Source organism: Orbicella faveolata, unplaced genomic scaffold (assembly GCF_042242905.1).
Source record: "Orbicella faveolata isolate gen_17 unplaced genomic scaffold, um_ofav_v1 contig_37, whole genome shotgun sequence".
NCBI classification, from domain to species: Eukaryota; Metazoa; Cnidaria; class Anthozoa; order Scleractinia; family Merulinidae; genus Orbicella; species Orbicella faveolata.
In genome coordinates this window covers 2194825-2214449 of record NW_028301566.1, presented here as the reverse complement: position 1 = coordinate 2214449, position 19625 = coordinate 2194825, and the positions used below count along the sequence as shown (strand labels likewise).

Genomic DNA, 19625 nt, shown 5'->3' with positions numbered 1-19625 from the left:
TTAAGCGGACACAAGTGTGGGTCCCAAGGGTGTACGCTTAATACAGGCTTCACTGTAGTACGTTTACAACAGACGTTTCGGGCTTGGCCCTTCTGAAGTACAAAAACGTTAGAATCGTGCGAGCGCGAAGATGAAAAACAGGTGCGGTGCATGTATACATATACTGTATATATACTACGCAGTGTGTACTACCCCATGTATACTATGACATTTTTGACATGGTGTGTTTACATCCTTTGCTAGTGTTCTGTATTTAGCTATGGTAAGTGCTTTTAAACCACCTGAGAGTTATAACTATTTTGTGTTTTTGAGAGCTGCAAGTTTACTGGTTGATTTTTACAAGTAGTTTTTCTTACTGGTACTTGTTATCCTCTTTGAATAAAGCTTGAATCTGATTTGATTGAAAGACCTTGGCTGTCGATGACGTCACTACAAATTTCCACGAGGTAAAATGCACGATGCACGATTTCATTTTCATAGATCAGAATAAGGCTATTTACCGGCACACAGGTGTACTTTGAAGAGAATATAGACCTTAATAATTGCGGTAAATATACAAGACGAACACGCAATGTATTAAATATTCTCTTTGAACTTTAATAAATTTAGACACATATATAATGCACAAACTGTCATATGCAGACTGAGCCGTGTGATTACTACTAACAATAAAATACAGAAAGACATTCCCGTGCTAGCCACTTTGTACAACAACATGAAGAGCTGAGACAACATTCTCTTTCCTTAAAAAAAAAAACTTAACATCTTCAGTGATTTGAGTTTTGTTATTGTTGACATGGCGGTACCACTGATATAGGAACCGAGGAATGATGAAGACAATAATCACTAACACTCCCCAGTAGTGTCCGTCTTACAGTTCCCAGCCCTCGCCTACCCATCACAATGTGATCTGCTTTTTCTTTATCTGCCGTGTGACAGATAACTTCTCCAGCTTTGCCAACTTCTGTAACCAGTTTGAAGTTGTACTAGGGAAAATACAAATAGGTTATTAAAAGAGAATTAAACAAGCCATTTTCCTATAATTACTCATCATCAAATTTATTATTGAGTAGTTCTTGAGTTGAACATTAACATAGTGCTGGCCATTATTATATCTTATTAACCAAGTCTGAGTGCAGCGATTTCCACACAAAAAAGACCAAAGGCTGATATTCTCCCAGTAGTGTCCTGAGCAAGTTTGGTTAATAAGAGATTTATTACATGACTGTAACTACCTGTAAATCTTCAAGAGTGATCTTGCGGGATCATTCAGGAGAGTACCTGGTCCGATACTTAGAGAATATTGAACCAGCAATGGAACAATCCGATTGGTTAATTATTAATTAAATGTTACTTGGCCCTCTGAAGTAACTTAGTTGTGTAGTATTATGAGTAGAATTAACTGCCCATTGATGAAAGGAAGCTACAGTGGAAGCCCTCATGAGTGGACACCCTCAGGACACAAAGAAGCTTTCAGTAACAGCAGCTGGCCGTTTACGAGAATAGTTCTCGTTAGCGGCCACTGGAGTTGTAAGAGAAAGATGGCTGCCAATTGGAGCTTTCCCAGCCTACAATAAACATTGGGAATACAATATTATACCACCAAATTATTATTTTTTGTTTTATTGCCTTGTGCAATACTGTAGTATGGTGATAACTGCATGTACACTACAGTACTAGGATGGGCCTTGGTGATTAAAGAATAAATCACAATAATTTGCAGCCAGCAGTAACATTAGCATTAAACAGTCTCACTGCAACTGAGAAAAAGCAGTGATACAGTTTACAAATGTTTATATTATTAAGTATCCTTCAAAGATAAGCCCAGTTTCTTTCAAATGTCTGTTTACAGGAGCTCAAAAACAAAGGAAAAGTCTAGATTGTTAAGGCCCTCCAAGAGTCCCAGGCCGCCAATGAGAATGTCCGCTTATGGGGTACAGAGTTTGTATGGGAGTTTGTGAAGGCAGTTGTTAGCAGAGCTGTCTACTTACGAGTGTCCGTTAATACAGCTTTCACTGTGTTTGATAATTAGATCCAGCAACTTTTCAATTAAATTTTCAGATCAACAATCATTAATAGTAAAGATGTGAGCACACTACCTTTTGGTTTCTGCATTTGTCAGCAAATGACTCCATCATTTTTTTGCATTCACTTTGACTTTTGTCTATCCATGACATGTAACTATCACGGAATGCCATCCCATCTAAGTACAAAAGTGTGTGTGTTTAATTGATAAGAATACATGATTTAGAAAAAGTTTCCCTTAGGTCCCCAACCCACATAACCGTCACTGAGCAGTGAGCATCAGCTACTTACGAGGATGCATTACAACTGGTCTTTTTTCCACATCAATGGCATGTATGAAGACAATCTTGTCACCAGACTTGTGCAAATTTCCACAGTACCCTGAAAATAGGATTTTGACCAGTCAACTGAAAATGTTGCCCAGAGGCTGTCTTTTTTTATTATAAAACACCACAGGTTGTAATGTGAGAATAATGGAATTGCAACCCCGGAACAATTGGGTGGGGGAGTGCACTGCAGCCAGCTTCTCAAAATTCTTACCCGCTTAAGACCAAAATCTGCTATTTTCCCTGCCCCATTTATGATCTGACCAAACTTTGATACACTTTTCTTAAGACCTGAACCTTACATCAATACCCTGTTTCAGACCTGACTTATAACTAATTCCCTAGCTCAGACTGATGTTAAAGGCACTGTGAAGGGCTTTTGTTGATGGTCTTATCGATAATGATGAAAAAATAGCCTCGTCTAAAAAACGTACCAAATTCAAGGCTAGAGTGCAAAAACCATACCCTACTTGAGACCAAAATAGCCAAAATAGACACCCTATTTATGACCAAAATGGCTAAAAATCCATACCCTTTGGGATTGCACAAACCTCTATTATACACTGTACAGCCCATGAAAGAGAGAACCACCCTCCTCAGGATGTATACATAGTGTAGATATCAAAAGTTTCTTAACAGAGCAAAAAGCCATGACAGAATAATGAACATCCCTGTCGGGGAAATATAATGTCCACTTCTCCCTGGTACAAAAGCTGTTGGAAAGATTAATGTGGGTTTGATCTTTCCATATCCCATCCCCTTTACTCCATGTTCCTGCTCCATCCTTAATGCTTCCCAACTCTAATTTGCAAATATTTTGCAACATTAGTACTTATAGTGTGATCGTCCGGGTGAGAGTAGTTCTAAAAAGAACTGTTGTTGCTAACTAACTTTTTGACAACCTGAGCGGAAGTCATCTTCAAAGTCAAGTGAATAGTGTTTGTTAGTTGATGGTGTTACAAGTCTGGTGTGTTGAAACCGCTTGGTTTAGCTGCAAGGCTCTCTTCTCCTACTGTGCATATACTTCCTGCCCTCGTTACTCAAGGGTTGCCACCAGCTGCTACCCTTCCCCTTCCCCTCCCCCTAGCCATACGCCACTCTTATTCAAGGAGAACCAAACTGCCCATTCTCTTTCTTTAGGCATGATGCGTGTGATGCTATTCCAAGACTCGGCGAGTGGAGAGAGGTACCACGTGATTGCGTGACTTCAGGCACGTCTACAGTTCACAGACTACGAACATGTCAGAAATAACTTGATTCTTCAAACTTTTTCTATGACATCGTTTACACACACAAATGCTGTATTATAGCCAAGTTCACCCCATATTTTATCGAGCAAAGATCAGTGTAACTACACGCAGATAACTCTTACAGAAGCCTTAGGCCGATATCGTTCATTACCCCCGGCTTGGAATACTTCTGAACACTTGGATATGTTTCAAAACTCTGCTATAGCTATTTTGAAAAAAAAAATTCCTTGAACAAAGATTTCCTTACTCACAATCAAACGCTTTCTGGCAGTGCTCGCTGCCATCCACAGCAACGAGTACCGTATTTAGCCCCTGCTCGGCCATGTTTACTTGACGTGTCAAGATGTTGGCGAATCGTGTTAGCCGAGTAGTACTGGGACCAAACTTCCTGCAAAGTCACGAAACTCCCTCCCTGAATGATGCAGATCAGAAGGCCAAGGAGGTCTACTGTTTTCCCTTCCTTTCACTCTTTCCAAAAAATTGATTAAAATTAATTCTACAGCTCGGTTGATTTCTCTTGCCGAAAAAATTTCGAGATTTCAAATTTTATAGACTGTACAATCGGGAGCCTGTTCACAGGTAATTAGAGCACCAACTTAAAAATTCAGTATTCAGAATATATCGGGGATTCAATGGCGGATCTTGATGTTCCCCAAAAGGGGACCAAAAAATTACAGCAAAAAGTCCCGGGGATCTTCTTTAACTAATGAATATGACGGCACCATGATTCGTCGCCTGTTCTCCAATGGCGCATATTTTTTTCGTCACTAGCATTTTCCATCACTATCATTTTCTGCATACCAGCATGCTCTATCGGCACACTGTTTTGGAAATATGTTATGACGCCATGTTCTTCGGCAATATATTTTATAAGAATATCGAGGCTGAAATTTGCGAAATTTCAAAAAATTATTTTAAGAATAACCCTGAGACTAAGATTTTCCAAAGAAAGTTTGTAAATACAATTATATTTTCAACTAAACTGTATAAAGCTCCTCCTTTCTCTAAACGGCAAAACTAGCCAAAAAACAACAAAAACAGCACCAGCTGTATGTTCCACGATGCCAATAATATTTTTGCAAGAAGTAATACGTGTGAGCGCGAGGGCACTAGTGGGAAATATTACAATATTGGTCGAGAAATTGGTTTGCATCTTTACATGTAAAGTTCCAGATTTGGTGCAGGTTTTCCTGTCAGGCACAGATATGTATACATTGAATAACACCTTTCCTTTGTTGGTTTTTATTAGCTTCATTTTCTAAACTTCAGCCTAAGTTCACAGGGGACTGGTCCTGAAAAGAGTCCGCTCCAAAAATAGGACCGCATAGGCTTTCCATTCACATGGGACCTCGGTCCGTACGCTATATGCTAGGTCCAGCGGCGGTCCGATATTTGGATTTGCAAATAGAGCAAAATTTGGGTCTGTCTCAAACTAGTCTGGTTCCATGTAAAGACCGGTTTGTTTGGAACCGACTGAGCAATTTTTGCAATCTTCACTTGGAACTGGTTCCAAACGGTTTCGATCCGAGACATGTATATAAACAATAGCCTCCATTTGGCGCGAACTTTGGGCTCGGATATTTGTCCGCGGACATTATTTGTTCCGAGAAGCGAACAATTTTTCGAGATAAAGTCCAAGGACAAATATCCGAGGACATTTTCGCGCCAAATGAAGGCTATTGTGTTTATTATCCTTCATTTTTTTTTCGCAACACGTGCAGTTTTGAAAATTGGGCAATATCACTTGGATAATCCTCAGTTTTAGCTGGGGAATATTCAGTCACGTGACGCGTTTAGAGCAACCGCACGTGCATGAGCGAAAATATTTCATGGATTACAATAACTACTAAAAACGACAGAAACCGGTCTCGGACCGGAATCTTTGAACTCCGAGAGAACATAGGCTAAAAAGATCTAAAATGTCCACATTTTCAGAACTCCTTTTCTTCCATGGATGCCTCTCTGGCAAGTTAATTTAGATAAACCTATATTTACACCCTAGCTGTAGTATATCAAAAAAGTTGAATTTCAAAATCGCGTCTAAGTGACCTTAGCATTAGCCTGTAATACTATGATAAATAAATACCTTGAAATTAAAAGTGGACTACATAAAACTTATGGTGTACGTTAGACTTGTTCTAAAAGCGACTTCATTTTAAATAGTTCGTATTATACAAATTACACCTTATTCAATTCGCACATTCTGTTGTGATCACCTCAATGAGACCACGATATTTCGAAAAATGTCATTAATATTAGAATTCATACAAGAGCATATGTCTCTTAAAGTCAACTGTATCAAAACCTGTCAAGAACACTTGCTTGTCTTCTAGTTTAACGTGCTGTGCATTTTCAAGTTTACTTCATCAGCAAGTACCTAATGAACACTTTTGACCAAGGAGTCCGCGTCGCGATTATTTTCCAGGGTGGGGCATCACTAACATGTAACTTTTAAATTAACATTACCAATAAATCCAATCGAAGAATTATTGCAACATAAGTTGCATTCTCGTGCTGACATTATTACGGGCCTACATATGTTATCCTCTGATGCCCCATTGGGACACTTTCCTCTGGGCCCAGCTCATTGCAATCATAGATGTTCCATTTGACATAAAGCTCCGGATTGATCCTGGAACAATTCCACGGTAAAGACCGAAGAAACCGCCCCTCTTCTTGATCGCTATTCTCATACGAGCTGCAACTGGAAGGTCCCTTCAAACAGAATGGAACTCTGATTACAACTTTCCACAGTAAAATATTCATCAATCCTTTTTATGCCTGCCCTCATGTAGGCCCTGTCCACACTACGCCAGAGGAATTTGAAAACGGAGCTTTACACCTCTGTTAAGGCCTTCCGTCCACACTGATCCGTCACGAAAACGGAGCTTTACATCTCTGGTAAGGCCTTCCGTCCACACTGATCCGTCACGAAAACGGAGCTTTACATCTCTGGTAAGGCCTTCCGTCCACACTGATCCGTCACGAAAACGGAGCTTTTCGAAAACGCTCTTTAAACTAAAGGAACTTGAAAACGCCGGCCTTACGTTTTCGTGTGGACAGAAAATGTTTTGAAAGCGGAGCTTTTCGATAACGATGTAGTCTCGATAATCATGTAATTTCCCTGCTCAAGTTTTCCTCAAAACACAAATCCAAAATGGCCGGTGATTGTTGGATGGAAAACATTTGATGCGTTTTCAGAGTCAAACCTCTGTTTTCAAATCAGTCCTCCAGCGTAGTGTGGACGCGGCCTGAATGGAAAAGAAATCTGAAAACGCTGAGCAGAGCGATAATCTTGTTTATTGAAAATAGAGACAACTAGCGTGGAACTTCAAAGGCGCGAGTTTTGATACATACTTGCCATAATTTCCTTGGACTTGTGACTTCATGTTTTCTAAAGGCCACACAACCCACCAAGCAAAACTAAAAAAATGTCAAGGCTAAATTCCAACCAATACATCGGGCAAAAATTCCTTGGGACAGCTATGATGCTATGCCCTTCAACATTTTTGTAACTTGACAGAAAATGAATACCTTAATGAGGCAAATATTGTAAACAAAGATTCCCTGAGAGCTCGAGACACCATGACGTGACAACTCTTTGAGAAATTATTTGGACTTACAGTCAAACCCCTATTAAACGGCCACCCTCATGGTAATGGATAATGGCCACTTAAAATGAGCTGGCCGCATTAGAAAAGCCATCATTGGGACTTTTATTACTGGCTGCCTAATAGGGGTGGCCATTTAAGCGCCTGTTTACAAGGAGAGAGGGTTACCCTAGCAAGCGGGTTACCCTAGCACTCACACATTTCCTCGTCTTTTCTTTGTCGTGTTTACAAGGCAGCTTGAGTTACCTGGGTAGGCGGGTTACCCTATCTGCGTGCTAGGGTTACCCTGGCAGGCACGTTTACGGGTTAACTTTCTAATTGTTTCAAGACCCTTTGAGTTTAACCGTGCATTACGTTGTCCCGGGTTGTAGGGTTACCCTACCTGTGAAATTTTGCTTGTAAACCCGGGCTATCTTTTGCCCTCCAGCTAGGGTTAACACGCTTGCTAAGGTAACTCTCCTTTCTTGTAAACAGGCCCTAATAGGTGGCTGCTTAATAGGGGTTCGACTCTATTTATCCCAGAACCAGACTACAGTTAGAAACCCTGGGGAGTTTCCTGCTGTTCAGGAAAGGAGCTTGGGCTGGTAGGTCGGACTCAAGAATCAAGCCTAAAAACGGAAATGAGTGCGTTAATGGCCATCTCTTCAAGTGCACTCTAAAAGATACTTTGACAGCTAAGTATAGTGGCGTTTCTTCCGGTGAACACCTTAAAAGACCCCGGAATTCTTGATTTACACCCTTAAGCGAGACAACCAGTATCCGCAACAATTTTATCCTCCCCCGGGTTAGAAACATGTTTACTTAGCACCTACATGAAATTACAATAGCCAGTCAGTTTAAAAAGGATACGTTGCAGCTATTCCTGATGAAAGAAATGGTCCTAAGATTGGTCTTCTAAAAAGATCAGGAAAATGTCTTCTTCCAGAATCCAAAAGAACAAAGTATGTACACATAAGTCCCATTGTACGACACCACGTCACACCAAAACCCTGTAGCAGAGAAGAGGGAATTTATAACAGACACTGTACAGCAACAAGTGCTGACCTCAAACAGTTGGCCACTTTCCTTGTCCAAAAGCCAAGCATTCATAATGCAGTTTTTCCAATAGCTTGATCCATAACACTAACTGGACATGGCTCAATCATGTATATATTTTTTTGATTAGCTTTTAAACATAAAAAATTAGATCTTGTTATTTTTATGTTTACGTGTCTCATTTGGTGATTTTGTTACAGAAACTGCTATTTTCGCCTCACACTTAAATTAAGTTACTTAGTATACCGTCTTATATCACTAACTGGATACAAACGCAAATGAAACTGTTCCGAGTCTCACCCTGTAGAGTCCTTTGAATTTCCATGATTGACCTGTTTGTCTTCGTACCTGATAAAAATCAAATCAACCATTTTAGCACAGATTCCTCAACATTTTATTACTAAAGAATTCACAAGGTAGCCCGCATCGCCAACCCACTACCCTCCCACAGAAAAGCTTAAGTTAGAACATAACTTTTTTTTATCATGCCAAATGTTTAGTTAACAGTCTTTTAGTGTGAGTACCTTTGCTAGCTCCAGAGGAGTCTCAATTATGGCTCTAGTTGTTGAAGCTGCTGCTCCTGCTATTAACACTCTTCTATTAGGAAAAGAAAAAAAATCATGTACAGTGCAGTTTAAGGTATTTTTAGTTTCTCAGAATATTTGAAGCTACAAATGCATGTTAACACTACAATGTTTTTCTGTAGAAAATTATCCAAGGATGTATAGCCATTAGTGAGGTGAAGACATTGAAGCCACTAATTACAGTGTATAATGTTTCACAATAGAGTGATCTAATTTAACTCGCAACATACAAAGAACCAAACAAACAAACAAACATTACTAACATTTGTAATCCACCTGTGAAAGGAATTTTTCTTGTTCCAAATCCATTGAAATATGTGTACCTGTAAACAAATAACAGATTGAACTTTTATTTTTGATCATTGCAACAGCAATGAAAAAGAAAGGAAACAAAAAGTTACCTGAGCGCTTCCCCTCAGTTATTTTAATCAATACTGTATTTTTTTTGGCCAGTGGTAGATCCAGATATGCTCAAAAAGAAGGGAAGGAGGTTGTAAAACAGGACACATGTTTCTGTGTCTGAAATTTGGGGTTGTAAAGGGAAAGGGAGATGGTATTTGGGCCCTTAAGACCTTTCATTATTCGTCAAGAAGGGTGAGGAGAGGCCTAGATCTATCCATCCCTGGCCGCATACTTTATCGCTGACTATCCTAGACAGTTCTTCAATAGTCTGTCACTCAGGGTAATGCAATGGATAACACACATTTATTGCGTCTTTATTGTGACCATGGATATATCTGTGGCAGAATAAAACTGCAGATACGTTCTGCTAGATGTAATTTATACAATAAATAGAGTCATGTTGTCCATAGTGGCAGGCAAAGTGGGCTAATGGTTGGTGCACTAGACTGTAGCTCAAGAAGTCCTGGTAGGGGACATTGTGTTGTGTTCATGAGCAAGGAAATTTACTTTCACAATGCCTCTCTCTGCCCAGGTGCATAAATGAGTACTGGTTGTTATGTTTTTGGAGAGGAAGAACACATGCGTGTAACTCAAGATGGCGGACACAAGAGAATAATTTAATGAGCATGCGCACATGGCAATAACCGCTGTATACAATGTACTACATATCACCTCCTTCCTTGAATTCTGCACAGGCTGAACAACAAAGGTTAGTTCTCAATAACAAGGAGAACAACAACAAAATGGAAAACTAAACAGGAGTTAAGCAGTCCTAAGCAATTATGGCTCTAATAGGTCTGAACTCTGTTAAGAGTCATAAGCAATGTCCTTTTAAAACTCGGTGGGCATTCCACAAGCAAGGTACAGTTCCTTAATGTTCCATAATCAGTCTCTTTGGAGTTGTAATGACACGAGACGAACGGCGTAGAACTGGAACGCTCGGCTGAGGTACCACATTGACTTTTGGAACTGGGCGAGGTCCAGATGCATCTGTTTGCATGGCAGCTTACTCAACCACAGGTTGAAATTCCCTGTTTGCCTGTTGGGAGGAGTTTAAGGATTCTGTAGAGGCAGTGACTTGGGGTACGGTTCTGAGGAGGTCTGAAGACACTACTGGTATTGAAGGCTCTTGGACAACAGGTGGAGCTTCGACGGCAGTGGGCACTTGTGGTGCTGAAGTCTGGTTGGGAAGGGGACCTTCCAGTAGGTCATCAATATGACAGCGCCGCAGTTGCCCATCCTCCAGTTGGATGCAGTATGATGCCAGAGCGTGTTGTGTAACAATAGTGCCTGTGCGCCACTTTTCTTTGGAGAGGTGGCCCCTTGCGAGAACTCTGTCTCCAGGTGAGAGTGTCCTGAATTTGGTGTGTCGGTCGAAATAGGTCTTCATCTTGGTTTGGTTGTTGGTGACATGCAAACTGATGTCGGGATGGACCAAGGATAGTCGAGTGCGGAGTTCCCTCTGTAGGAATAGTTTGGCGGGTGTGGTGCCAGTTGTAGCGTGCTGAGTGCTATGATAAGAGAGAAGAAAGTTCTGGATATGCAAATGTAAAGTTCCATCTCCTTCTGACATTTGCCGAAATTTCTTGAAGGTCTCTGCTTGGCCATTAGCAGCAGGATGGTATGGTGACACCAACATGCGCTGTATGCCATTGAGCCTCAGGAAATCCCCATATTCTTTTGATTGAAAGGGGGGTCCATTGTCACTGACAACTTGCTCTGGGAATCCATATCTGGTGAACAAGTTGGAGAGGACACTGATAGTAGCTGCTGCATCAGTGCTTCTCACAGGTCCTGTCACCTCAGGCCATTTAGAGCACCCATCTACCAGGATAAGGTTGTGTTTCCCTTCAGAAGTGGCAAAATCAACATGGACTCTCTTCCAAGGGCCAGAGGGCCATGCCCATGGGCAGAGGGGTGCTGCAGGTGGTGTATTCCATGTCTTGGAACACTGCAGGCATGCACGGGTAATCTGCTCAAGATCGGCATCTAACTTGGGCCACCACACATGGCTCCGAGCCATGGACTTCATTCTGGCCACTCCAGGATGAGACCAGTGGAGCTCCTTCAGAATTGGTTCTCTCAGGTTTGGAGGGATGATAACTCTCAATCCCCAAATAAGGCAGTCCTGTTCAATTGAGAGGTCATGATGTTGTATGAAGTAAGGTTTGAGATCTGGATCATGCACTCCTGAATGTTCCAACCATTCTGTGAAAGCCAACACCCTTGCCAGAGTCTTGTCATGAGCCATATCTCGAGCAATCTGATGGGCCTCGACGGGGTGTCGTGTGACTTGCTGGGCTGCAACATGGAAAATTGGGCTCTCAACGCTTGCATCATGTTTGAACTCAAGTGGAAGCCGGGATAAAGCATCAGCATTGGCAATGTCGCTTGAAGACTTAATGTCATAACGGTAGGATGACAGCAGAATTGCCCAATGCTGGAGGCGAGATGCCGCAAGGACTGGTGTAGAACCTTGAGGTGAAAATATCTTGAGTAAGGGCTTGTGGTCAGAGTGGAGAGTGAATTTCCTTCCAAAAAGGCACATGTAGAATTTTGTTATGCCAAATACTATGGCAAGTCCCTCCTTTTCAATTTGGCTGTAATTCTTTTCTGCTAGGCTTAGGGGTCTGGAGGCATAGGCGTTGGGTCTTTCCATGCCATCTGGGAAACGATGAGATACTGCTGCTCCGATACCATACTGACTTGCATCACACTCTCAGTAACATGTATACGGAAGATTTTGTTCCAATCCAAACAAATTTCAGTGAGCCAATTTCTCCCCAGAAGTGAGGGTCCAGCACCAGCAACAATGGTGAGGGGAAGGGCTGCAGACTGGGACTTGTATCTGACATTGACATTGAACTGACCAAGAACGTGAATGGGGTCACCAGTGTAAGCATGTAGCTTGGTGGTACTAGGTTCAAGGGGTACGCCCTTGAAATACTTAGCGTGAGTCTCCTCAGAAATAATTGAAAACCAGCCCCTGTGTCAAGTTCCATTAACACAGACTGATTGTTCAGTTCAATTGGAACCTCAATTTCATGTTGACCAGCAGAAATGGTATCAAGGGACATGGAGAAGGGGTCAGCTGGCTGACCATATTCTGTGGTTTCATCCACTGCATTCACTCTGGTGGATTTGCTCATGCAGGTTTCAGCAATGTGACCCACTCGTTCACATTTATGACAAGTAGAATTTCTGTACTTACAGTTGGATCGTGGATGTCCCAGCTTACCACAACTTAAACAGGTGGAATTTTGTTGATTGCCTGAAGAAGGTGGTACTTTAGGTGGTCGCTTGTTTTCTTCTTTGTAAAAAGGCCTGTAGCGATCACCCTGGGTATTGTAAACCTTGTGCACTTTGTCAGAACTGGAAAGTTGGGGATTGAGCTGAGCAATGTCATTCTCTGCAGCTTCTTGACCCTGAGCTATTTGTAGAGCTCGCTCAAAATTGACATCTTCTGTTGGCAACCTTTTTTGAATGACTTTGCTTCAAAGACCACACACAAACTGATCTCGTAAGGCCTCAGGCAAATGGGTGCTAAAGTTGCATGTAGAGGCCAAGTACTGAAGTTGAGCGGCAAATTCGGAAACACTGGTGTTTTCCGCTTGTACGAAGGTGTGAAAACGGTATCTTTTGGAGACAGCCAATCTTTTCAGGGTGAACTGCTTCTTTAAAATGGCTTTTAATTCAGCGTAACTCTTGGAGGAAGGAGAAGCCGGTGAACACAGGTCTGCTAGAACGTTGCATGGTTTCCCACCAATGACTGAAATCAAAGTGGCTCTACATTGATGCGAAGTAGAAGAATCAGCTTCTACTTCATTTGCCATGAAATATTGTTCTAGTTGATCCAAGTAGTGGTCGATATTTGTATTCTTAGGGTCGAACTCTTCAATCCTCCCTAAGCTGGTCATATTGCAGCATCCGTGTCACCAGAAATGTTATGTTTTTGGAGAGGAAGAACACACGCGTGTAACTCAAGATGGCGGACACAAGAGAATACTTTAATGAGCATGCACACATGGCAAAAACCACTGTATACAATGTACTACATATCACTAGTAAATTTATTGTTAATGTACGGCAGCCCTGCAATATAAGTGCTGGTGTGATGGCCTACTAGGCTCAAATTGATGCCTTCACTATAATTGTACATGTAGTCCATAGGCTAGTAGTAGTGAACAGTCGTACATAATCACGTGCTACTATGTAGATGGAGATGTTACACTTTTGTTTCTACTCACAAGGCCTCGAATACAGCAAACTGACTAGACCTGTAGATTCCTGATCCCCAAAGAGGCGGAATACACCCTCTGAAAAAGAAAATGTCAAAAAGTTAGTAAATACTGGGTCTTATGGGAGGGAAGACTGCATTACATAACAACCCTAAGAGTAATATCATCAAGGGCTTCAGCCTCTGCTATGTAGAACCATGCATTATTAACTTCTTATTAACCAAGAGTGAGGTCTTTATCGGAAAGTCTCAAACCGAGACCTTACTATATCGACCGAGCAATAGCAAGGCTGAGGTTTGAGATTTTCCCATAACGACTGAACGTCTGAGGTTAATAAGTTGTTTATTATATGGCTTTTTGCTTTGGTTTTGCGGACCCATAATCGGCCCGTGGGCATTACGGGAGAATAAAGCCCTACAATTGGCAGAGCATGCGTTATATCAGCTACAAACACAAGCCATATAATACGGACCTTTACTGATCAGTAGTTAATAACTAAACAGACCGTAAATTGTCAATAAATGATTTGCCTACCTATAAAGCCCTCTAATGCCTTGTGTTCTAACTGTCTTCACAAATGATTTGATCATCCCTTCTGTTTCAAATCCTCTCTGTGCCTGCATCTTTGTCTTGATGGTATCAAAAGGATGCCCAACAGCTACACTTGTAGTTCCATAGAGGACACCAACTTAAACATGGGAAAGATGTTTTGGTTTGTACATGAGATGAATTTGGAAATACTCAAACTCAGATAATCAAGAGTATCAAAGGACACTTGACTGCAGATCCTATTAGTACACATGATCTGGTACTTCTTAGGCGTTCTTTACAAAATTTCAGACCAGCACCCCTATTCAATTTTTTTTTTTTTTTTTTTTTTGCATTTTAGGCGCAAAACCCGCCCAATCAAGTACCGCCGAGCTTTAGTTTATATGGAAGTCCCATCCCCCCACCCACCCCCAAAGGGATTAATGACATCATTTATGTGTATGTCCAACACTGATTATAAGTAAGACCCAATTAATGTGAGAATAATTTGACTTGTTATATAATACAAGTTATTTCATTCTATTCAGCACTATTTGTTTCTTCGTCATAGCGTACATAACCTTAAGTAATTATACATGAATTATTTGCATTTTAGGCGCAAAACCCGCCCAATCAAGTACCGCCGAGCTTTAGTTCATCCCCACGATCCTCATTGTTAACTGTCACGTAATAATAAGTGAAAACAATTGACCTACCTTTTAAAGCCTCTCTTAGTAGCTAACGAGCAGAACATTTAAGGAAGCCTTTGAGTGAACTACCATAGACACCATAATATGAGCCAGGCGAGCTAGAATTGTAATTCCGTGCACACGTGCCACACAAAAGCTCATTTTATTTGCTCAACAAATGAAATTAACTTACCTCCAAGACCTATGAGACCTTCCTGTATCCAGTTAATTCTCTTTTCATTGTGAGTCATGTTTAACTGTTCATTCGCTCTGTTGTAAATCGCGGTTGTGCGTAAGTTTCGTTATTTCTGAAGAAGCCTTCCTTGTTTTGATCACCACAAATTGATTCATTTAGGTTGAAACGAAGTGTCCTCAAGAGTTATCGGAGATCTGGTAACGAACTCGTAACTACGGAAAACAGGTAAAACAAACAAACAAACAAACAAACAAACAAACAAACAAACAAAAAAGCAGGGTGAATATAAACTGTATCTATCCCCAAAATGACTAGCCTGCGAACACAGACGGATTTCCGCAGGTTATCATGATCAACTGGCATCCTTTCATTTGCTTTGTACGTTTTGAGTTCAGAGTTGAGTTGATAATTTTATTCATGCACGGTGACTAAAGACCTATCATATTACAAAGCCTACTTTTCAAGGATGCCGTGTCTCATTCAAGGCTGTTTACCTTTAAATTTACCTTTCCGCTCCAAAATTTGCTTTATATTGGAGAAAATTCTTAGCCCGTTTCTTTACAACATTTTTGTTTTAAACAAGGCATACAGGCAGTGATATGTGTATCCCCCGTGGGGATACACAAAACACTGATACGCCTGGGCATTCAACGAACAAAATGGCGACTCGGATGCGAGGTTTCAACGAGCGCTGTAAAAAGTAGGAGAAACCAGAAATGAATTGGCGCCCAACGGAGCAGATTAGGATTTCTTGAGTTTGGTTGAGTTCCAACCGACTCGATTGTATATCTGACTAAAACTTCGAACAGCGGATACACATTTCACTAATTATTTCATGGCGCAGTGATCTGTGTATCCCCTAAACACAGCCGTTAGATTGGCTATCTACCTGATCGAAGAAAAGGGCCAATTATTGCCGAAACGTGTTGGCTGCTTACTCGCGACGACGTTTATACCCAGGTTGAGGTTTGTGGAGTTTGCAACTCGAATGTCTAAATATCTAAACTGAAATCGCGTGCAGGGGATACACATATCACTAATTATTTCATGGCGCAGTGATATGTGTATCCCCATAAACATAACTGTTATCGTATAACGCATCAACCTTGTCAAAACTGCAGGCAGTATTAGCACCCGACGTTTTTACACGGCTTGGGTTTGCTGGAGTTTGAAACTCGATAATTCCGCTAAAAAAGCGTGCACGCGTGCACGGGATAATAAGGGATACACATATCACTGATTATTTCATGAACAAGTGATATGTGTATCCCCATGGACACAGCTGTTATATTGGCTGTCTACCCAAGAAGAAAAATGCCCATTACATTTGCGTTGTCAAAACTGGCTTGCTAGAAATATTCACACCCGGCATTTATTCATAGCTTGGGACTGGAGTTTCACTGACCTCGCCGGGTTGTACACGACCGCATGCAGGGGATACACATATCACTAATTATTACATGGCGCAGTGATATGTGTATCCCCTGAGGACAGCCTTTATCTAGGCTAACTGCCGAAGAATAAACGTCGATTATTATGAAACTTGCTAGCAATATTCGCAGTATAGCAATGTATACAGCTTGAGACTTAAGAGCCAGTGCCCATAATTATGGACCAAACAACGGCACAAGTCGAAAAATCGATTTTGCTCATTTTTTGCCCATAGATTGGCCCTAGCTAGTAAACAAACGGACCATAGTTAGTTTCTGCTAATGCAGCTTTTTTGAGGAGAAATTTGCGAAAAACGATTTTTTTCCGATTAGGCTCAAAATCTACTTCCGGTTTTGCTGAATTTTCCGAATATTTGATTGCTTCGCGCTCCGCAGAACAGCTACTTGAGAATCTTTCAATGGTCTTTACATTCAGCTCAGGTCTTCATGGTATGACTGAGCGAAAAATAAAATAAATCGAGGCTTCGTTTCAGCCTGAAACGAGATCGAACACGAACGGAAAATATTACGATGTGTTTCAAACGAATTATAGCACTAAAATATCGCCATATTTTTCTATGGGCTATAACTTTAAATGCCATAAAAACACTTTATACGGGTTAACTGTACACCCACCTGTTTGAAAATCAAAAAATATCTCTGGGAAAATGGTTTTAAGTCGCCCGCCTTGGCCTGTGCTTCTCATGAATTTTTCCCTGAACCGCCGTGAGAATGTAAACAATTGCGTGACTCTGGCGGTCACCCTGAATACATAATTCGTTTCCAACAAACCGCAGATGGCTATCTTAGAACATTTGGGTGAAAAAAGAAAAACATAATGGACCACTTTTAACTTTTATATTTTGAAAGTCATCGCTTTGGAAATTTCGTTAATTAAAAACGCCAATTAAAAGCAATTTACTCGGAGTTCGGGTGTTACTGCTATGTCGTTTTAGGCTGTCGTTCTTTCTCTGATCATTTTAATTACAAGAACGAGTTCTAGAAAGAAAATCGTTCTAAGTTCATTTGTTAAGCGTAATGAAAAGTTGATATTGTTGGTTTGTAGCCTTACGTGATCTGAAGGAACGCTACAGTGATTAAATTTGTATTTGTTGATTTCGACGGATCGATTTTCGGTTAAACCTTTTTATTTGTGCCAGCACATTTAGTGCTTTTTCTCCGGCTAAAAAGTCGGAAAAAGTAAAGTAAACAAATCCTAAAAGTCATAAATAAGAGGCATCGACAGTGCGAGTGTCTCGGTAAGCTGTTAATTTGAACAATTACTGTGCTGGACGGATTGCTTTCCTGGTTACCCACGTACTATACATAGTTCATTGTGCGCGAATGTTTCTGTTTCAAACAACTGAAATGCTCAGTGCCTTTTCCTTTTTTTCTTCAGTCTTAAAACTTAAGGTTAAAGTTAGGCTATACCCTAAACTGTTTTGGCGGCCAACCTATTTTTGGCTAATTGCTTAATCAAATTATATATATATTTCATTGAAATTCGCTCCTCTGTGACCGACTTCCGCGAACAAAACAAGATGGATGTTCGCTGTTCATTTAAGACTATAATCCTGGTCAAAAGTGTTGGGACAGTTACGGCAGATGACTTCACAGGCAGCCTCTCTTAAGACCAAAACCGCGCAAGCCCGCCTACCCCCTCCCCCTGTCAATGTTGATAAAAATCTTGAAGAAAAAAAATCCTTGACAATAGCCTCAGAATAGCCTCGTTTCAAGAGTTGTTCGCCTCCTAGAACAGTATTCTCGAACTAAAGAGACGATAAGATAGATATTCACGTCTTATTCCAATAATAGCGATTTTTCAGCAATCGCGTTTGGTTCCAACACAACTGTCTAACCACTTTCTATTGTCCCTTTTTCCTTTTTTCCCACATCCAATCTAGTCTTCAGAATAGCTTCATTTTCATGCAACATTGCTAGGGGAGAGGGGGGGTCAATTGTACTTGCTTCCATTCATCTTTTGTTCTAAAACGTTAAGGACGTAGTTGAAATCGTGGGTTCCAGCGCGCAAAAATGGGAGGTGTCCCAACAACTTATGGCCAGGATTGCAGGTTTACACTAGAGGAAATTGTTCCGGATTCGTGATGAATCCAGAATGTTTTAGTGCCGGATTGATTTTGCCATTTACACAAAAGTGGACGAAACCGAAATAAAAACCCCCCGGTTTGGTCGTGTCTCCGGAGATTTTGAATCCGGAATTTAAAGTGAGAACTTTGAATCCGAAAACTTTTGAATCCGGATAGTTTTGTCGTGTGAACGATTTTCTCTCGAATCCAGATATTTTTCCGCCTGTGATCTTTTGAGTTTGCGGTGGAACGAAAATGGCGGATTACATGATCCAGTCGTAGTCGAGTCGTAGGCGCATTGATGGCCATTTGATGGCGGTCGCTGGGTGATTACCTCGTGCTGTTTCAGGTGTAGGTAATCACTTTTATAATGGGTAATGCCATACTCCTCAGAAACCGTGCCCAATTTATACTTTACTGGGCAGATGACGACGATGGCACGATCGGAAACCTCGACGGTTTTCGACCCTAAACCCTAAGTAAATACCTGGAGGAACCTGGCATGATGGACAACAGTACCGTGGTCAGCGAGTTGAAAGAAAACTTCAGACTGTCTCAACCTACCCCTAGCCTTATTTTCGGAGGCATTTTGTTTCTCGTTGTCGAGGCAACAAACTGCTTGTTGACCATTCCATCATGAATGTTCCCGGAGTTATCGTCGTGTATAAACGATTAAGAATCCGAATATCCTTTCACTGTAAACCCCTACTAATCCGAATACCCTAAAATTGATGAATTCGGGAACTCCTTTATTGTAAACCTAGTCCTAGATCGACCACTGTAATGTTTATTTGTCTACCAGTGTTTTGATCTGCAAATTTCAGTTAATTGATCAAACAACCAAAGTAGAAAAGATGGATTTTTTTCCCAGTATGATTGAAACTTAAACGCAATTTCTTCCTCGGCTAATTCAATTCAAGAAATTCCGGGTTTTCTAGCTGAGTTTGAGCATATTGTGTAGGTACAAATTTTCTACACAGCTAGAAGAGCTGAGATGCCGTCACGCAGTTAGTAGTCTATAGAAATTATGGTATTTCCACTTGACTTTATTTGTCAGTCAATGATTCAGTTGCCATAAATCATAGAGGATTGGTTAAGTGTATCTCTGAAACTGCTACTGTGTTGTAAGTTATCAGTGAAATCAATAAAATAAACAAGTGTTAAAATCATTTCCCGGAGTACTGTAGTAACGTTCTTTATCATGGATGTCGTGGGTGTCGCAAT

General features: G+C 41.0%; 2 protein-coding genes across 3 annotated transcripts; both read right to left on the bottom strand.

Annotated features, from left to right (window-relative positions):
• Positions 1-576: 576 nt before the first annotated feature.
• LOC110062445 (uncharacterized) lies at positions 577-3982 on the bottom strand. The gene is made up of 4 exons (XM_089275721.1): positions 3853-3982; positions 2317-2406; positions 2100-2203; positions 577-986 (listed from the first exon to the last, which is right to left on the bottom strand). The coding sequence occupies exons 1-4, from the start codon at positions 3923-3925 to the stop codon at positions 786-788; spliced, it is 468 nt and encodes a 155-aa protein (XP_089131847.1). The 5' UTR covers positions 3926-3982; the 3' UTR covers positions 577-785.
• An 845-nt stretch (positions 3983-4827) lies between these two features.
• Positions 4828-17690, bottom strand: LOC110062493 (mitochondrial substrate carrier family protein S-like). 2 transcript variants are annotated; one of them, XM_089275680.1, is made up of 10 exons: positions 16951-17690; positions 14882-15096; positions 14006-14159; positions 13481-13549; positions 9095-9154; positions 8772-8844; positions 8548-8595; positions 8062-8201; positions 6959-7024; positions 4828-6316 (listed from the first exon to the last, which is right to left on the bottom strand). In XM_089275680.1, the coding sequence occupies exons 2-10, from the start codon at positions 14937-14939 to the stop codon at positions 6142-6144; spliced, it is 843 nt and encodes a 280-aa protein (XP_089131806.1). In that variant the 5' UTR covers positions 14940-15096; positions 16951-17690; the 3' UTR covers positions 4828-6141. The 2 variants fall into 2 exon arrangements, with proteins under 2 accessions (XP_089131806.1, XP_089131805.1); XM_089275679.1 differs by having other exon boundaries at positions 14882-17690.
• Positions 17691-19625: the final 1935 nt, after the last annotated feature.

Coding starts and splice junctions, on each gene's coding strand:
- LOC110062493 (XM_089275679.1), bottom strand. CDS start 14,939: ATGACTCACAATGAAAAGAGAATTAACTGGATACAGGAAGGTCTCATA. Junction 14,160..14,881: donor AGGTCTCATAGGTCTTGGAG/GTAAGTTAATTT, acceptor CCCATGTTTAAG/TTGGTGTCCTCTATGGAACT. Junction 8,596..8,771: donor CTCCTCTGGAGCTAGCAAAG/GTACTCACACTA, acceptor GATTTTTATCAG/GTACGAAGACAAACAGGTCA.
- LOC110062445 (XM_089275721.1), bottom strand. CDS start 3,925: ATGGCCGAGCAGGGGCTAAATACGGTACTCGTTGCTGTGGATGGCAGC. Junction 2,407..3,852: donor CTGCCAGAAAGCGTTTGATT/GTGAGTAAGGAA, acceptor TCCTATTTTCAG/GGTACTGTGGAAATTTGCAC. Junction 987..2,099: donor ACAAATGCAGAAACCAAAAG/GTAGTGTGCTCA, acceptor TATTTTCCCTAG/TACAACTTCAAACTGGTTAC.